This window comes from Melospiza georgiana, chromosome 2, assembly GCF_028018845.1.
Source record: "Melospiza georgiana isolate bMelGeo1 chromosome 2, bMelGeo1.pri, whole genome shotgun sequence".
In the NCBI taxonomy this organism is placed as follows: Eukaryota; Metazoa; Chordata; class Aves; order Passeriformes; family Passerellidae; genus Melospiza; species Melospiza georgiana.
In genome coordinates this window covers 82,552,263-82,571,296 of record NC_080431.1, presented here as the reverse complement: position 1 = coordinate 82,571,296, position 19,034 = coordinate 82,552,263, and the positions used below count along the sequence as shown (strand labels likewise).

Here is a 19,034-nt window from a genome sequence, read left to right as displayed (position 1 = left end):
TCCTTAAATTAGTTAACAGAAAGAAATAAGAATATTCTCAGCCTGGCTATGACCTGCAAGGTCACTGCACTCTTCTGTACTTTATGTTACTCAAAATGGAGCTGCTGCATCATTTGAGAGGATTTTCCTTACATATGAAGTTGAACCATCTCTGAAATAGTTCCTGCTCAAGTCATTCTTGTTTCCCACTGTCCCATTTTCCAATACACCACATTTCTACTCTGACAACTGGTAATTGCATGGAAGGATCCAAAACATTTTGGCAATAGATCACAAAACTCTTCAGGATGTAGGAGGAAACATGGGATTACTCAAGAAATGGGAACACATTAGCCAGTTAACACGATCAGAAAATTGGCATTCAAAAAATCATTTACAGGTTTCAAGGTTAGCATATTAAGAGGGTAACAATTCAAAAGTTTAGAACTGTTTCATATCGTTGGAAAACTTCACCATGATGTCACACGTTCTTGTTTGGGTATTTATCCTTTCTGTGAGTTACTTCTGCCTTTGAACTGTGGAGCAAACCTCTGCAACACCCTGGCAGAAGTAAAACAGGGTCTGGTTCTGTAACACACACTGCTCTGTCACAAGTGGGCCCCAAGAGCCAGGAGTTTCAGCAGTCCTTTTGGAAGTCTCACCTACTCTTGGTTTTACACAGCACAGGTCAAATCCCACCCACTCCCCAACCACATACACTTTAATGCTCCCAATCCTACAAGAGTTCTGCTTGCAGAAACACCAGAACTGAGATGTTGGGAAATAATGGACAGACAACAGCAGAAATAACATTTTTGTAGGTTTAGTGTTTGCAATTTGTTTTACAGCTTATAATGAAATACTGTTAGAGAGTCTACATTCGTATGTTTCAGGCAAAATACAGTTTTAAAATCATAAGGCACTTTAAGATGTCCTAAAACAAATGCTTAGATAAAAATTCAACAAGAGGGCTGGATGAGAACCCTTTCTACCCTTAGTGTTCTGGTCAGTACATGATCAATTCTCTAGTCAGGCAAGCAAGTGAAATAATCAGTAGAAAGGTTTCCAAGACAGAGTTACTGCTGTATTAGTGTGCACTCTGGAGCAGTCTATTTGAAGTGTCTTCAGTTGGGGAGGGAGGGCATAGTGTGAATAAGATGCATTAAAATAGTTCTTTGAACTGGGCAACAAAGATGCATTGCAAGGATTAAGTTTCATTACTTTCATTGGATTAAATTCCTTCCATTCATTATTGCCAACAAGAGTAAGGAACAAAAAGGAGTTGGTTCTCCCTTCCCTCCCCCCCACTCCCATTATAATTCAACACAAGATTTCAAAGACTTAAAATGACCAGGACAGAAGCCCATGAAACAGTGCATCTGGCCACTTCAGAGTATGTTTAAATATTCATTACTGACTTCCTCAGGTCTCACCTCTTATTAAAGAAAAACATAAAAGAATTGGCAACTGTCTGAGTTGCTTCCCATTGAATTGATATTTTGCCTCTTTTTAACATGACCCCACTGTTCCCATCAAGTTCCTGCATTCAGAACCACACCAGCAGCTCTCCCTGGCACAGGCCTGGTGGGGCAGCAGATGAATGCAGGCAGGGCCCCAGGCCCCACATGGAAGAAGGAATGAGCAACTTTGCTTTACACACTTGTGTCCCAGCTTAAGAACAGCTTCAAAGCTGGTCATGCTGGGCTGCTGCAGCAACAAGGGGACTGATACCAAAACACTGACTGAAGACTTCACTTGAAGATGCATCTTCAGGAGCTGAAATCTGCTAAAAACTGACAGAAAACAAACAGTGGTAAAAACACTGCCTACTTCTCAGGGCCCCTGAGAAGGGGATGGTAGAAACTGGTGCCTGTCATGCTGCGTATTTTCAAGTTGTGTCTCACCTATTTTATTACCCAGTACATTTTCAAGTCTTTGGGGGTGAACAATTGCTGAAAAACAACTCACAGGGGCTCGATGTGTTAGGCACTACAGTATATATCTGCATCCCTAGTCCTCTCAAAAGTACCTCTGAGGGAAAAAACCTCAAACCCAACCAACCAACAATTTGTTTTTCATACAAGTTCTTGATTGTTTTAAATTCTGACTTGAATTGCACTTTAAAGCCCAGCAGCAAAAAGAAAACTTGGTAGCTATATTCAGGAATATATATATAAAATTTTTAAGACACATTTATCAAGTCTAAAAATGCATAGATATCAACTGCAAAAGCTGTCAAGTTTTGACCTGGCTACAGTGAAGAATCTGTGAAAAAACAGACTACCCTAACAGACCATATGATATTTGGGCAGAAGTGGGATGGCTGTTCAGTTAGGAAAGACACTGCAGTTAAGGATTGAGCTAAGTTGGAACCAGCCACCACTGGTCCGAACTCATCACACACAGAGGTGCTACTGTGCAAGCAGGAACTCAGATGAAATCTAGTTCTGTGAAGTGAAAAAATGCATGACTTCAAGGCAGCTGCTGCTAAAGACAAGAAATGAAGGTGGTACCTCATGGCCCTGAGCTCAAAAGATCTTGAGATCTCAACTTGTGTGGCTCACTTTTGCTGGCAGGAGTGTCAAGCTCTAGATCACTGAGTTGATTGCTATGGTTACACCAGCAGGCAAGTTAAAATTGTGGCCCTGGAATCATCTTACTGTCATCAGCATTGCTGTGCCTGTGTTCACTTGGGACAGCAAGAAGTATCTAAAAGAGGAGAGGAATAAAACAGGCCACTCACTGGTTGTAATTTCACTAACAGCATGCAATTGGTTTTGTTTCAAAATCTGTAGGTTCTTCTTCCCAAGCAAACCTCATAGAATCTAAAGTGACATCCAGTTGCTTGGCACATACACCTCATTGTGTCTCAAAAATATACTTAAAAAAATACTTGGAAAGGCACAGAGAACATGGAATTAATCCCCTGTAGATCAATGCACACAGGGAATCACATGTGTGTGAGGGAACTAAGTTGCAATGATTAACAATGGACAGGGTACTATTTTACTATCAGATAATTTCAAATTCCAGTTCTTTCCAAGGGAAACTGGGGAAATAAAGAGTTCTGTCAAGGAAATGCAAGGCAAGAAATTTAACTTGCACACCAAGACGGAATGGAATATACAAAGTTTCACAGACCATGTTCTTCAGGTCACATGAAAGCAAAAATTGTAGTCTAATTAAAAAAAAATTCACTAAAGCTAGTTATAAAGAGCAGAATTATCAAAGTGCTTTAATACATAAAGTGTCAAACATAATTAAACAGGACCATTAACACAGAGCTGCCATAAGATGTTCAAAAGATACATGTGTTTTCTGAATGCAGGAGAGAAGCACAGGTTTTTAAATTATCCTTTAGGGCCAAAGTGGGTTTAGAAAGTTTTTCTTGTTCATTTCAGCTTCTTAACATGATGGTTTTGCTCTCTTCATGCATTCAAAGGCACAGTTGGATTTGCTCTATCAGAAACTGCATCAAAAGGACTGTCTACCATGAAATATTAATGAAGGGGCAACTCTCACTGAGTGAATCACACAACAGCCTCATAAAGTAGATTTACAGATAGCTGTCAATTTGTAATAATAATTTTATCAGATATTTCTTGATGCTTAAAAATTCTAAGCTACTTTCTGCAGCTTTCCCTTAAACATAGTTTAAGATAACTGAGTGTATTATTTGAACCATCAAGGGACTGCCAAAGCTATTGCCACGAGAGCAAATGCAAACAAATAAGGAAGACATTTCAAAAGCACCTTGTGCAAGAAGCTCAGATAACATGCCTTAGCCTCTCTACCAGTTTTTCCTCTCCTGTTAGGAATCAGGAAAAAAAGACATCCTCCACAGCCCTCTTCTGGGTGTTTCAATTCACTGAGCTGCTATGTACCTTAGGCCCATGACCTTAAAGATGGAAAGTAACTCTACCAAGCACAGCAGAGCAAACTGTGGGGAAATGTGGCTGTTTATAAACAAAAAATGTCAATTGAGATCTTCCCTACAGTTCACAGCTATAAAAGCAGATTTGTTCCCGTAAGCTGAGACTCAAAAGTATGATACAGAGCATCACATCTGGTCCCTTGCACAGGCCTCAAGTCTGGAGTAATACCAATTATAACAGAACAAGTTGTCTGTTTTCTGAAGGTACCATAAAGACAGCAACACTTCAGGTGTAATGGGAAGAGGGAGAAGGAGGAAAAATAACAAATATTGTTAAAAGGAGACACTTAAGAGCAGCTCAGTATCAAAAGGGAGAAAAAAGGTGGCTCAGTTCTATGATGGCTATAACATCTGTAACAGTACAGAAACCCTACACCTCTAGGCAAAGGAAGAGTAACCAGAGTTTGGAAAAATCTAGTCCTGAATAAAAAAAATTCAACTTTCATTTTCAGTGGATGAGTGTAAAATCTGTAACTGAGATCAAAGGAGACAGAAAGGAATCAAACTGCTATATAAAACACTGGGATCCATACATACTCACATGGCATCATTAGCCTGTTTCTGATTTACCACAGTGTTAAAGGATCTGGACAGTCTCCTTTGCTCTGCAGGATGACTGAAGTCCAGTCAAGTTTCATATATTAAAATCCTTCTGAATCCGCCAGTGAGAACAAATCCCTCTCCCAGCCCATGTGAGGAAGGGGGGCCTCCCAGCCAGGAGACATTTCTAACAACCCCAGGCAACCTACAGGCAGCATGCTACTGAGTTAGATCTCCTAAGCAGCACTGCACCAAGCAAGTCCAGGCTTGCTAAGATGTTCTGTCCCTGCATGGACTTGAGGACAATTTCCCATGAGCCCTTCAGGCCGGTGGCTCATGCTTCACCGTTCCATTATTGCCGTTCAAATCCATTTTCCTTCCCGTCTTCCCCTGCGGCTGCCCGTTATCCCAGCAGGACTTTCTGCATCCTGTGCGCGGCGACGCTGGCCTCATCCTCAGAGTCAGACTCGCTCTGGGAGGTGGAGCTCTGGGAGGCAGAGCTGTAGGGAGAGGAGCACTCTGGGGAGCACAGGTAGTGCATCAGCGGGAGCCGATACTTCCCACAGAAGTCAACGAACTTGATCTGTCTGACGCAGCTGTCGAAGTACACACCTGTGCGGGAGAGGGAACAGAACGACATGAGACCCTGCGCTCAGACTGCACAGGGCTCTTCTGCCTGGAGCATATGCCTTCAGTTTGGATTTCACTGGCACTGCACTGCGTTATATGTAGGAGTACAAGGGATACTGCTGGAAGAGAACAGACCAGGATATCTCTGAAAATGTGAAATTTCTTTTCTTAATAAAAAATTCCTGTAAAACTGTATTTGGTAGGAGACTCAGAACAGCACACTATTCACATAAAGACAGAGGGTAGTTACGTCCAAATAATGCAACAATTTCTTCTAACCATTAGGGAGAAAACTCAGGCTGGGAACTTGCGCACTTCTTAAACGTCAAGTGAATTAATGCACTCTACTTTCAAACTTGTAAAACCTCTTCTACCAGCTAGTAAAAATGCATTCACAAATGGACCTTCACAGCTCTACTTTTCTTCTGCTTGAGTGAAGCCACCATGCTGAGCTTGGATGCTACTTTCCATGGCAACAGTCTTGCTGTAACACACAATTAGGTTCTCTTCCTGTCACAGCAAGTGATTTTAGACGCTGACATTTTCAGAAGTTTCCAGCAGTGTTTAAAGTCCTAGCTGGTCAGGAGAAAACTTTTCTCCTGCAGTGCTAGAGCAATGCTGCAGTACTGTGCAAGTTCATATAGTATAGTGAAAAAGCACAAAAGCACTGTTTTCCAAGCTGGGCAAAACTCTTAAAAAACCAAACTTTTCTTTCTCTCCTAATATAAGTCCCAGCCCTTCCATCTTTGCTTATAGAGCATGCTTTGATACTGTCCTGTAAGAAGATAACAGCTTGCATCATGACTGCAGGGTAAGATACTAATTAATGATTTTTTCCCCTTAATCTTCTACATGCTAAATGTGCAGATCATTTTCTCTGGTTAAAGATTAAGATTGAGCGAAATTAAGCCCAAGCATTCCAGGCTGTTTTATGAAGTCCTCTCCTTCCAAGAACTGCAGGCCAGTGGTCCCAAGACAGAGCTAAACAAGTAAGTGCTAAGCACTAGAGCACTCTCCTTCTTTCCACCCAGAATGATGCTCACCATTCAGTAAGAGTGTGTGCAAAAGTTCTGCTGTCCATCACTTGCTCTGAGCTATTTCAGGGCAAGTGGATCGGAAACTTCCAATCATAAAACCACAGTGGAGTGCTGGGATGAGCTACAAAGACTCTGACAGAAGTGCTGTCTTACATTCCCATGCAAATACAGTAAACCAGCACTGCAACTCTGAATACTGTTTTTAAGTGAACAAAGCTCCTTAACGACAAGTTTCCAGGAGACCTGGAGCCAGGGAAATACAGCCAGAATGTGGCTGCAGTGAGTAATACTTTGAACCTGAGTGAGCTTATACAGTCACAGCAAGTCAGAGGGAAAGGAAACCATAAGGCAAGAGCAGGAAGCAGAGCTGCAAAGTGAACTTACCCCCACATTTAGGATTGGGGCAGTTGCTGGCCAAGCTCAGGTAGCGGACCAGGCTCTCTGGGAGGTCGCTGGGAGCGTAGGGGACGTTGCGGGTTTTAATGGTGCGCCCAGCCAGCTCCTGCAGGCTCGGCGGGTTGTAGGTCAGGTCGCGCACAAAGCGCACCACCAGCGGGTTCCCACGCAAGCTCAGCTCGTCCAGGTGAACCAGGTTAAGGATCTCTCGGGGAAGGTAAGTCAGCAGGTTATTGTGCAGGCTAAGGGAACGCAGGGAATGCAGCCTAAGGATGGAGATGGATACCCTGTCAAGATGTGCAAGCAGAATTGCCCCACAGCTGCATTAAGCAGACCTAATTACTCTCCCAGCTCCCACAAATTTCTTCTTCTTTGTTTTCTCCCCCTTTAAAACATAAATTCATGCTAAAAGAACTGTTCTTACTCCAGTACACACAATGCACTAGAAAACTCAGCTCAGCACCAGAATACCTGCTAAAGAAACACAGTCTTAAACATGCTGCTATCCCTCTCAGTATTCCCCACACACCCCAAAAAAGGTAGAACAAAAGTGCACAAACCGAGTGCTTTCAGGGGACATAACGTTTCCTTGTACCCAGCACATGCATCAAGAACAGTCCATGCAGTGCTCTGAATAAGTCACCTGCTCTGTCTCATGCATTAAAGATGACTGCTGGGAGGGAGCCAGCCCTGGAAAGCCCCATGTTTTCATTGCTTGTGGCTGCACCACCTCACGCTGATACCACCAGATCCGAACAAGGTCAGGCCAGGCCAGCAGCAGCACAGGGGACAAGCAATTATTTTGCTTTTGGATGAAGTTTTCCCCTCTCAGGAAGCACAAAGCAATGCTTGAGCACAGGATCCAGGGCTGCTCCCAAACTTGTAAAAGTTACAAGACATTGTACTTTAATGATAATCCCACGACACCACCAAATTCCAACTTGGAGAACTCCATGCTGCCATTCAATTGTTTTTAGAGTTACAGCTACACCTCCCATCTTCATCTCCCATCCCAGGCTACACATACAGAACTGCAGTGTCCTCTTCCTCCCTTATGAACAGATAAAGCAGTAACCTAGCCACTAGAACAGTGCTATAGGATTACACAAACACACTGACATCCTAAGGTAAGGAATGTCAAGGGAACACAGAGACAAAAAATACAAAGACAAGACAAGACAAAAATACACACAAAAAGGTTTTGGGTGAAAGGCAAAACCCACCTGGCATTCATTACTAATACAAAAGTACCATTCTCACTTGTTAAGGTAGTAATTTATCTTTTCCAAGTTGCCCAGGTACTTTTCAGGGTCCTCTATACAAATCTATTAATTCACTGTAAGGTGCAATCTCGGTGATGGTTTAACATAACCCTTTCATTGAGTTTTCCAGATCATATATTCATGGTCTGCCTGCAGTGCACCATGCCAAGGATGTTCTTTTTCAAATCCAGTCACGTTTACACACTGAAGGACAAATAGGTCCTCCCAGGTACTTTATCTACACATACAGAAGAAGTAGTTCAAAGAGTTAATTACAGATGGTGGCTGATGACAGTAAATACTCACTGTGCCAGCTGAGGTGGAATGCTCTGGATCTTGTTGTCACACAGAACTAGATACCTCAAAGAAGGCAGTTTTGCTAATTCAGGTGGAATTGCCGTAATGAAATTCCCTCCAAGGTACAGAAACTCTAAACTGAAAAACAGAAGAGAAAGAGTGCATTATTTCATTAATTTCAAGTTTCCTTTAACACCTGGGTTTTCACAGCTACTGCATTTTTTAAAGGTAACTGACAGATGACTACCTATGAGATAATTTGCTGAGAGCAGGAAAAAAAGCTGAGTTGCACATCAAAATTACAACAGAGCTGCTGTTTCACAATAATGTTGAGATTTTTACCTCCAAACTCCTGCAGTCACCATTACAGCTGCAGGTAGGCACCAGACAACTGTGGATTCCTATACCAACCCCTTCTGCAAAGCTCCTGCTCTTATTTCCAAGGATGTGCAGCCTGCAAACACAGGGTCTGCAGCACCTCCACAGATCCTGTGGCAGCCAGTGGGAGCTCTCAGTTCCAGCAGGAGTGAAGTATGAGTGCAATGTCTCTCTCTGGAAATCCTGGCCCTGCACCAGCACTAGCTGCTCTGTGTGGAATCATCTGACTCCTTGGTGACTAACTGGAACCATTACTCAGAGGCAGCCAGCCCCCCTTAGATACAACTCACACACCAACACCACAGCTGCAACAGCACACAACAGCACAGGAGTGCACCTAAGTCATGCAAGTACACACATGCAATTTCTCAGAGAGATTGATTTCACTACTCTGAAGTCATGAAGACCAAACCAGAAACCATAGCTGGGCTTCACTGCAGTTTGGGCCCAAATAAAAGAATCACTGGATGTCCTGTGAAAATTCAGTGGATGGGACACAGGAACAGAGAGAGGCACTAAATCCCTTTTGCCAGGAGTAGCCAGTATGTGCTGTGCATCTCTGCCCTTCTAGGAAGAAAAACAGGCAAGCATTCCTCTCTCATATAATAGCTTCAAGTCCCCATACCACAGACTCAAGCAGCTTTCTTTACATGTTCTCAGATGTTGTCTGGAAGAGGAGCAAAGGCAGGCTCAGTTTGGGTACACCTTGCTAACCACAGTCCAGCTAAGATTTTTTCTCATGTTTGAAAAGGTGGATCCCACAGTCCTGGTTCAGTATCTCCAGTACACACTCAGGCTGCCTAACTACAAAGCACCTTGGCCTTCTCTGATCCAGCAAGCATTGCCCACAGGCCAGGGAAAGTGAACTCATCCAGGCTCCATCAGCCTGTCTTTAAGTATAGGTTACAACTTCCTTGGAGTGGGAGCCACCTTCATCTCACCCCAGCAACTGAGAAATGCTATGGATACAAGTGGCACAGAAACACAGGAACAGAGCACCCAAAGGACCTGGTGGCCACCCAGGAACGTCTGAGCCCTGAAACTCTGTGCCACAGCATATGTGGAGCGCAGAGGAGCTCCCTGGAGACTTCCCCTGGGATGGGGCAGAACAGCAGGGTGAGTCTATTTCACTCAGTTCTTGCATGAAACTTGAACCCCAGATATCCAATGACAGCATCTGCTTGGGCTACAGAGGCCACTGCTGCAGCACAAATGCACTTGCCCAGCAGGAAGGACAGAATGACAGACCTTTGCAACACACCAAGAGATGCTTGCAGGGCTCAGCTTTCCCTGGATATTCCCTTATATTTTTCAAGTATGTCAAAGGCAAGCTATATAATAGAAATTGGACAAAGTGGGCAGAAAATTAAGCCTTAAACTGAATTTGAGTACATGGAAGGCAGTACCTACAGACCGAGTGGGACAGCACATTTGGAGGTTACTCTGAAGGTGCAAGGAAGTGCACAGTGAAAAACCACCACCAACTGCCATTGCTTCAAAGTAACCTTAACCTCTCTTCTACTCCAACAACTTCTATGCTGAGGGGGTAGGAGGAAGGCTGCTGTGCAGAGACCATGTCAAGGAGAGATTATTTTTAATTAACTTTTGATCCCCTAACAAAGCCCTGAGTTTTAACCAAAATTCCTCCTTCAAACCTCCATTATTTCCTGAAGTGGATTTAGGCTGCTTGGCTCTCATTAGGGACTTAACTGCTGAGTATACAATTCCATACAATTCCTAACTCCATAACAGTGCTGGAGCTCACACCAAAAGCTGTTGGGCAAGGGAATTCTAGCAATGTGGTGTTCAATATTTAAACAAAGCTTAGATGTGTATGAGTTTGCACTTCCTAGGAAAAGTGAATAATTAACTCCTCATCCTTTGTGTTTGAGGACACTAATGCCAGTAAAGTGACACGGCATAAAAAAAGGTAGGCACCTCCTACCAGGGAAGGAGAAGAGGGCACAAGTTACCCAGTAAAAATGTTTTGGGAATTCATTTCAAGGTATAAAATGCATATGTTTCAAGAGCAGCCACACTGTACAAACTAAGTGTGCAAAAACACTGCCTACAAACTTCTTACAGCTTCAAATCTGTTCTTTGTAAAGTCTGAAATGAGAACACTCAGTGATACCAGGAAGGATATAAAGACCTAACACCAGAATACAAACTGTCTCTAAAAAAACCCACTAAATAAGGTAATTCCTTCACTGGCAACAAAATGCTTCTTAAAAAATGTTTTCTTTTTACTCATCTTCTGAATCACCTTTTTGGGGTCAGTAGACTGAAAACTCATGGGGCCCAGTGTAGTACAGCAAATTCATAACTTCCACATCAAGGTATGGTATTAATTAGATGAATAATTTATTAAAAAAAAAAAACACAGGGAGGAAGTTTTGAAACTACAAAGAAACTTACTTAAAATACAGGAAAGATACTCTTATAGCTTCCACAGAAATACTGCTCAGTGGGAAAACAAAATCTTAACTCCCATGCCTCTAAGTACCATTTGCTAGGAAGAAGGATCTAGGCTGATGAAGGTGAAGGAACCAACAACAGCCATTTCTGCATCAAACTGAAGTGTCAAGAATTGTCTGAGCAGAGCTAACCACGACACAGGAAAGGATTTTCAAGAGGCATGACCCTTTTATGGAGAGCACTGACCATAGCACCGGGATGCAGTTTGTTCCAGCCCATCTGCTCCCGGCCTGAGATTCATGTGGCACTCACACCGAGCCTGTATCTGCAGGCAAAGGTGATGCTGGCTCTCGAGCTGTCCTGCTCAGGGCAGGGACTTTGCTGCTCGGTTAGACAAGCCAAAGCACTGCTCAGCTCTGCCCTCTTCACACAAGAGCCTGCAGTAAGGCAATCCACAACATTTAGCGCAGGTTTTTGCAAGGAGACCACAGCAGGGATGGCACTGAGCTAGGTGAATACTTCTAACTAACCTTTCACACTCAGACCTAGTCCTCCTGACAATCATTAATCTGTACAGTCATTTTGATCGATCAGCTAAGGTCTTGTGAACTGCTGTGTACACAGAGGTGGAACTGGATTTTTTTCTGTACTTTCAAAATTCCAGAATCTTCAGAAAGCCAGAGATCGACTAGTATCAAACAGACATAAGCTCAGCTCCAATTTTTGAAGCTAGAATGAGTGATTTATTTCCAACCTGCCACACAGGCTTGGCTGAATGAGTTTCAAGAGGGGACAAATACTAACAAAACCAATCTCAACAGAATCTGAAAAAAACCCCAACAACGATGTGACAGAGTTCCTAATGAGGGTTGACACTTTCTCTCCTGCCTTTTAGCAATGTTGACAAATACACTAATAAAAGGCCACAGTCCCTTTCAGCCTCGCACCCAGCAGCCCCCTGCTCAGCACAACCCACCCTAATTGCTGCCAAGAACAGCCAGCACGCTGAGCCCATCACGTGCTGCTCCTCTCTAGCAGCATATTTCACACCACTGGGCTGTAGGGTGGCAATGAAATTACTTTTACCTACTAGGAAATGAGTGGAGAAATGCTTAAACAACTATGCTCAATTCAGGGGGTGGCAGGAAAGTTTAACATGCAAAGAGACTGTACCTTCTCACTTGAGTATGTCCTTGATGTTTTCAGGTCATCATACAGCACAAATCAAATCCAAAAGCCCCCAAACATTCAGTAAATAAGAAGAGCCACTCTGAGCACTAGAGGTATTTTTTTATACCCTATCAATTAACACAGCACTCCCATAGTCATATTTCAAGGGGATAATATCTTCAGGCATAGGAGATACTCAAATTTTCAATCCACCCTGTTTCCCCACAGATGCTTCTTCGGATAAAATTTAACATCTGACATCAAACAGATGCATCTAAATAGGTAATATAAAAAAACCCAAACCAACAATGATGCCTGAAATAGCTCCAGGTCTTTTTAAGATAAACTTTTTAGCAAGAAATTTCCAGGGCAGTTTTGAGGCTCATGCAAGGGAGGAATTTCAAAGCAGCCCACAACACACTCCTGTTAACCCTGTTCTACGATTTGCTAATTCCTGAGAGAACTGCACAGCCTTTGCTGACACGCAAATTTAAGATCAAACGGTCGTCTGAACACTATTTGCAAAACGTTTGAAGAGGGGAAGAAGAAGGGAGACAGCAAGCAGATTTCCTAATGCTGTATCTTTATCAAAGCTCTGCTTGCCCTTTTTCCCACACTAACAGCCCTCCTTTAAGCGTATGCTTGTCTAACATGCTTAATGCTACCCACGAATGAAAGCAAACGCTCTGGTTTTCAATGCATCTAAGCCTTTACACAAACCTTGCATGGATCCAGTTGGGCGTCTGAGGGCTTTGATCCCAGCCCTGGCACAGCCAAGCTTTATTAGAGGAATACCAGCAAGAGGGAAAGGAACGTGCAGTGATGTTTTCCATGCCCTGCCTGCTCCCAGTGCTCTACAGAGCATGAGAGTACACACCAGAAGAGTATGACTAAACTCAAAATTCCCATGGGAGACTTGAAGTATCAGCTGCATTTTGCTAAGCCTTTGAGAATTATTCATTTTACAGGACACTTGCAGGACATTTCCCCAGGCCTGCACGCTGATCAGGGTAAATCTTGCACGCTTTAAGCCAAAACTCACAGCTGCACCATGAAGATCAGAGCTATGTCTGACCAGATGTACCCTACAAATTTTGTGCCAGGATGGGCACAGGTAGATGGCCACATTTGTGACTCAGCAGCTGTAATACACCTTGCCCCACAGTGCATCCCCAGTTGGATCAGCAGAGGGAGGATATGCAGAACCAATGTGCAATGGGCTCTCTCTGCAGATCACAGCTCAGGAGCTGCTGAGGGCTGTGACCTGAGTCTGAGAGAGAGTGACTGACCATAACATCTCCCACTGGGAACACAGCAAGGTCAGCAGGGAGAACTACAGAGAAGATAACACTTGTGGCTGCCTATGCTAAGCTTGTATTTTATCTGGCAACAAATAGGAATGCAATGCAAAGAGGCTGCTCTCACACGTCTGGTGCAGTCCTCACCCTAAACTCACAGCAAGAGCCAATACTCAGGTGTTGCACTGTACTGACACACCAGCTGACAGGAACTGGGGATGCTGGGCACACAGAAGGACCTGGCATGGCCTTACCATGATCAAGGAAAAGCCCTCAGCAGGGTCAACACCTACATTTCTCAGGAACACATGAAGCTATTGCTGGTCACACTCGATGCTTACAGTGAAACTATGATGAAAGAGCACTGAATTTTCCTAAAGGAAAACATGAAGCAGAAGTTATTCATCCCTGGTGTCAGCTTGCTATAACCAGCATCATCCTGGTCACAGCATCATAGCATCATCCTACTGCCATCACCAGAGCAATCATGATCATACACTTATGAAGCCATGCAAAGGAAGCTTCCAAGCATATTGGTGGTCCTTCCACAACAGCCTAGGAGATAACCAGTAATCAGGAACACAGCACTCACTTTCCATGCAGGATCTTGCACTGCACACAAAACATTTGTGTGGGCAAGGATGGGCAGATGGCTGAAGTCAGAAGGAGCAGGACACAACAGCAGCAGGACTGGCTGTGGTTCTTACCACCAAGTTCATTAGCTTGCCAAGACACCAGGAACATGCCAGGCAAGTTTCTGCACAATGACCCAAACACAGCTTGTGTGAAACGGTGGATTTATTATCTCCCTGGTGTGCAACAACACGTGGCACACACCTCCCGTTGCAGGACGTTGGCATTCGTGGTCACCAGCGTGTTCCTTCTCCTTTGGCAGCTCAGACCCATCAGCTTTCTATACTTTCAACTTCACCACATACACAAACTCCTTACCTGCTATATTCCCGGCCTTCACTAAAACTGACATGCTGTCCCTTCAAAAACTAAAACAGGAAAATATGGGGTGCAGAGGAAAGACATGAAGCTTAGTTACCAAGAGTATTTAAAAAAAAAAATTCATCACAGCTCAGACATTCCCTGGAAATCCAAGAATCATTTCTAGATTTCTGCAACTCCAGTCTGCTCTATAATCAGTGACTGGAGCAAATGGGAAGCTGCCAGGGTCGCAGGAAGAGGAGAACTGCCCATCTCAGGAACTCTAGTAGCAGCAGGAGGAACTTGATCAGTAAGAGTGCTGCCTGCATCCCCCTGTGATCTCAGAGCCCCTAAGAGAAAAGAAAAATTTCTTTTTATGAGATACTGCACATGGAAAAAGGGTCAAGGTCTTGGCTTGTCAGCAAGACTGGCATTTGCAGATGGGGCTGTGAGGTTAATAGAAGCCACAACCCCACGTCCCACCTCCAAGTTCTAGAGCTCAGAAACTAACAGAGGTCTCTGTGTTGCTGTGCTGTAGCAGCTGGCTCTGCTCTGTCCTTGCTCAGACTCATTTCACCCACTTCCACCACAAGCACACTCACACTGAGGACACCTCTCTTTTCAGCAGGTAGGAGCAGAGTCTGGCAGCACTTTCTCTCCAGAATGCACTTTCTATGTTTTTGGGAAGGGTCACTGGTTATCTGGGTCCCAATGAATAGATTCAGCAGGCCCTCTGGAGGAACAACACATTACAAAGTGCTGTTTTCTCCCGGTGCTGGCAAAGCCATGGGCAGCTCCCTTTCATGACTTAAACAGTCCCAGATACAGAAGTCACTGATGGCAGAGTGCTAAAGAAGCTTACAGTCCTGGTGGGGCACAGATTTGCTATCTTGAGCTAAAGTTCAATTACATTGTGTTGCCATGTTAGCAGAAGTTCAATGAGGTAGCAGTGGTGACGTGGGCAGCAGAGAGAAGCTGTGTCTACGTGTAACTTGTCAAGCCCACACGTCACTTTGCAATGATGAACAGACAGTTCAACAGCTTTGTTTGCATTTGCTCTCTCCAAATTCTCCTGCTGGGGGTTCCAGCATGACTGGTCCAAGAAAAGCTGCAGGACAGGACAACAGGGAGCCCTGCTCCAGGGCAGGTCAGAGGAACACAGCAGAGTGACAGAGGTGCAGTGTGGAGCACAGGTCACGGCCTGCCGGGGCACCCTGTGCGGTGCTACACAGCCCAGTACCTTCCTGGGGATAGAAAAACAGCAGGGCTGAGGTTTGCTTTCTTGGGAAAAAAGGAAAGAGAGAGAAAATCCCACAACCCACAGAGACCATAGAAACAGCAGCAGGGAGCCTCTGACTCAGAGGTGGGAGCAACTATCAGATCCCAACCACATCCTAGATGCTATCAGACATGCTATGGAGACAATGTGGATCATCTTCCTCATGCTGCCCTCTTCCATTGGCCTCCCCTCCCTTCCCTCATTTCCTTTTTCATCCCTCAAGCATCTGTTCCCAGACAGAAAAAAGCTGAGTTTCCTCTTCCTCATGACAACCCCAGCCCAGGATGCATCATAACTCTGCCAAGGATATGGGCTTTCTCCATCACTCAAAATGTCTCATAGCATCTCTCAGCCCAGAGAGCTTAATCCAGAATCACTTCAAATCCTTAACAGGCACATGCTGTGATACCTGGACAAAAGCTACAATTATATTATACTGCAGCAAACAAAACCTTTCCCCAACGGCACTGAAGCAGCTGAGGTACATCCCACCTACGACATGGGAGACGTCACTCCACACAAAACATTCTGTGCTTCCACTGGATGCAGCTCTGCTGAGCCATCAGAGTGAATCCAGGTATTTAGGGTCAAGGGTGCTGGGATTTGCATAAGAGAGGCTGCTTCTAGCAAGTCCCTTGGAGAGCTGGAACAAACAAAGGTCAGATCCAAAGTCTTAGCAGAGACCCACACAGAGGCCAGCCTGGGGCTTGGGAATGTGGCAGAACACACTGAGGTGCCTGTGTCACTTAAGCCAGAACAAGCATCCCGCTTGGCCAGGAGGACACCAGGCTTCAGGAGTAGCCAGCCCAGGCCCACGCAGGCAGCCAACACCCTGTGCTGTCAAAGGCCTGTTCCCACCCCAGCACTGCTCCAATTGCTGTGATTCAGCCACAGGCTTCTGTATGACCTGCAGCGGCTGGACGCAGCCCCAGAGCCAGAGCACAGCCCAGGGCTCCACGCCTCGGCTCTGTCAGATCTACATGAGCCAATGGGTTGAGAGAAATATCACAAAACCCCACCCATGACAGCAAGCCCCCAGTGGGACTGCAGCTGTATGGGCAGAAAGGCCCTGTTGTTTGATGAGCCACAAACACATCTCTATCCTCCTGAGCAACCCATCGTGCAGCCATGAGCTGCAGGACACATGGGGTTTATCTTGCTGTCACCCAGATGTGAAGGAGAGGAAAACCACGGACAGCCTTCCTCATGCCAACACCCACACCAACCACACCATCACCAGGAGAGTGGCCCTGAACCAGGGCAGCCCAGGGACTGGGCAGTGCCAAGAGGCACCCAGTTTGTGCGCACAGAAGGCCCAAAGTCACCCGAGGAATACACGGGATCGGCTGGGTTGGAAGAGATCACAGCAGGTCATCTGTTCCAGCCTCCCTACTCAAGCAGGGTCACCCCAGAGCACACGGCACAGAACTGTGTCCGCTGGAACACCTTCAGTGAGGGAGACTCCACAACCACTCTGGCTCCAGTGGTTGGCCACCCCCACATTAAAGGTCTCCCTCATGTTCAGGAGGAACTTCCTGTGCATCATCCTGTTCTGCCTGCTGCCTCTTGTCCTACTGCTTGGCACCACCAAAAAGAGTGCCTTCCATCCTCAATGCCCACCCTTTAGATACTTTAATATATATGTAGGTGGATGAAGAACGTCCTGGAGTTTTGGTAACTCAACATGACGCAGAGGAAGAGCCACGTTAGCGGCTGCAGTGCTTGGAGACACCTCAGGCTGGAGAGAACCGACCCTCTGAGGGAGAGGGTGGCAGAAACCCCGGCCGGGCTTGCCGAGGCCGTCCCTGTTCCCGCGGGGCCCGTCCCTCACCTGTGGAGCTCCTGGATGTCGGGGGGGATGCCGTGGAGCCGGTTGCCGCCGAGGCTGAGGCTGCGCAGCCCGCGGAGCTGCAGCAGCGCGGGCGGCACCTCGGAGAAGCGGTTCCCGCTGAGGTTGAGGACGCGGAGGGAGCGGGCGAGCGGCGCCTGCTCCAGCCCCTTGGGCAGCGAGCCGGGCCCGCCAAGCCGGTTGTTCTTGGCCAGCAACGTGTGGAGGCACGGCAGGGACAGCAGCTCCGTGCCCATCTCCGTCAGCCCCGTTCCGCTCACGTCCAGCACCTCCAGCGCCGGGAACCACTGCGACAGCCCGGCGGGCAGCGGGCCCGACAGCCGCCGCGGCGACAGCACCAGCCGCCGCGCCTCCGCGCTGCGCCGCGCCGACAGCTCCGCCGCCAGCGCCGGCTCGGCCTCGGGCTCTGGCTCGGGCTCCGACTCCGGCTCCGGCTCCATCGCCAGCTCCGGTCCCGGCTCCAGCTCGGAGCTGTCCCCGCCAGCCGCCGCCATCCCGCCCGCACTGACCGACGGCCCCGCGCGTCACGCCGCCCCGGCCCGCCCCGGAACCTGCATAGCCCCGCCGCCCCCCAGCGTCATGCTCGATCCCGGGCGCGCCGCCGGCCGAGGCCACAGCGAGGCCAGCACTGTTATGCAGGTTGCGGGGCACCTGCGGGTGGGCTGCGGAGGGATAGGGAGCGTTCGGCGGCCCCGGAACGAGCACGCTGCGCGAAAGGGCGGTGCGCAGGCGGGGCGCGAGGCGGCCCCATGGCGGGGCAGCCGTGGGGTCGTGGCTGCTCGGGTGCCGCTGCTCGCTCCGCCTGCGGCCGCGGTCTGCGCCCGGCCGGCCTGGCCTGCCGGGCTGATGCCGAGCCGCCGGCTGGAAATGCCACCTCCTCCCTGCCAAATGTTTTACTCCGAGCTCGGGACACCAGAGCTGCTAAGTGTAAAATTAAACCATAGCCTTTGCTGTGGCCCTTTTGGTCATCCTGGGAGCCCGAAGGAGAGGCGCTGCCTCAGCCCGTGTGCTCCATGGCCTCTCCTTTGTGCAGCTGGTGGGGGAGCCAGGCCCAGCATCCCTGGTCAGCGGGTATTTTGTCCAAGGGTTGATCTGCTTTGGTCCCTGCAGAACAGGGAGGTTGGAACTGAGCATCTTTGAGGCCCCTTCCAACCCAAACCATTCTGTAGTTCTGTGAGCAACTGCCGTGGAGCACCAAAAGGGAGGCGCTCCCAGTGCGTGTCCTTGCCTGGATGTGAGAAGACAGCTTTGGCCTTGAGCGGGGGCATTGGCTGGAGTTAATCCGTCACACACGAGTCTGCCAGGAGAAGCTGTCTGACGCTGGTCACTGATCGACACGGGGCTGACCTCTGTTGTACCAAAATACGCAAACAGGCAGGTCAGGATCAGCGATTTCAGTTCATTGCTCTTTGAACGCAGGGTGACATCGCTGTAGTCAGTAATCCGAAGATGAAGCAGCAGCCATGTGTGATAACAATGAGAAGATTCACAACCCAAGGGAACTTTTGCCTCGACTAAGTTCAGCCTTAAGAGAAGCATTCGTGCTTCCTTGTGATGCATAGAGAAGCCAAAAAGAAGGGAATAGCAATCTCCCACCTACTCAAAACACCTAATGTACACAAAAATCTTCATCA

The 19,034-nt window shown here is 46.9% G+C and overlaps 1 protein-coding gene across 1 annotated transcript; it reads right to left on the bottom strand.

Moving 5' to 3' along the window:
* Positions 1-786: 786 nt before the first annotated feature.
* Positions 787-17,894, bottom strand: LRRC58 (leucine rich repeat containing 58). Its single transcript, XM_058045155.1, has 4 exons — positions 17,383-17,894; positions 8,085-8,213; positions 6,505-6,782; positions 787-5,065 (listed from the first exon to the last, which is right to left on the bottom strand). The coding sequence occupies exons 1-4, from the start codon at positions 17,892-17,894 to the stop codon at positions 4,857-4,859; spliced, it is 1,128 nt and encodes a 375-aa protein (XP_057901138.1). The 3' UTR covers positions 787-4,856.
* Positions 17,895-19,034: the final 1,140 nt, after the last annotated feature.

Bases quoted from the DNA above. Each gene is read 5' to 3' on its own strand.
- LRRC58 (XM_058045155.1), bottom strand. From the start codon at position 17,894: ATGGCGGCGGCTGGCGGGGACAGCTCCGAGCTGGAGCCGGGACCGGAG. The intron at 8,214-17,382 runs GTGAGGGACGGG...TCTGTTTTTCAG, and splicing joins GACATCCAGGAGCTCCACAG to TTTAGAGTTTCTGTACCTTG. The intron at 5,066-6,504 runs GTAAGTTCACTT...TCTCCCGCACAG, and splicing joins CCCCAATCCTAAATGTGGGG to GTGTGTACTTCGACAGCTGC.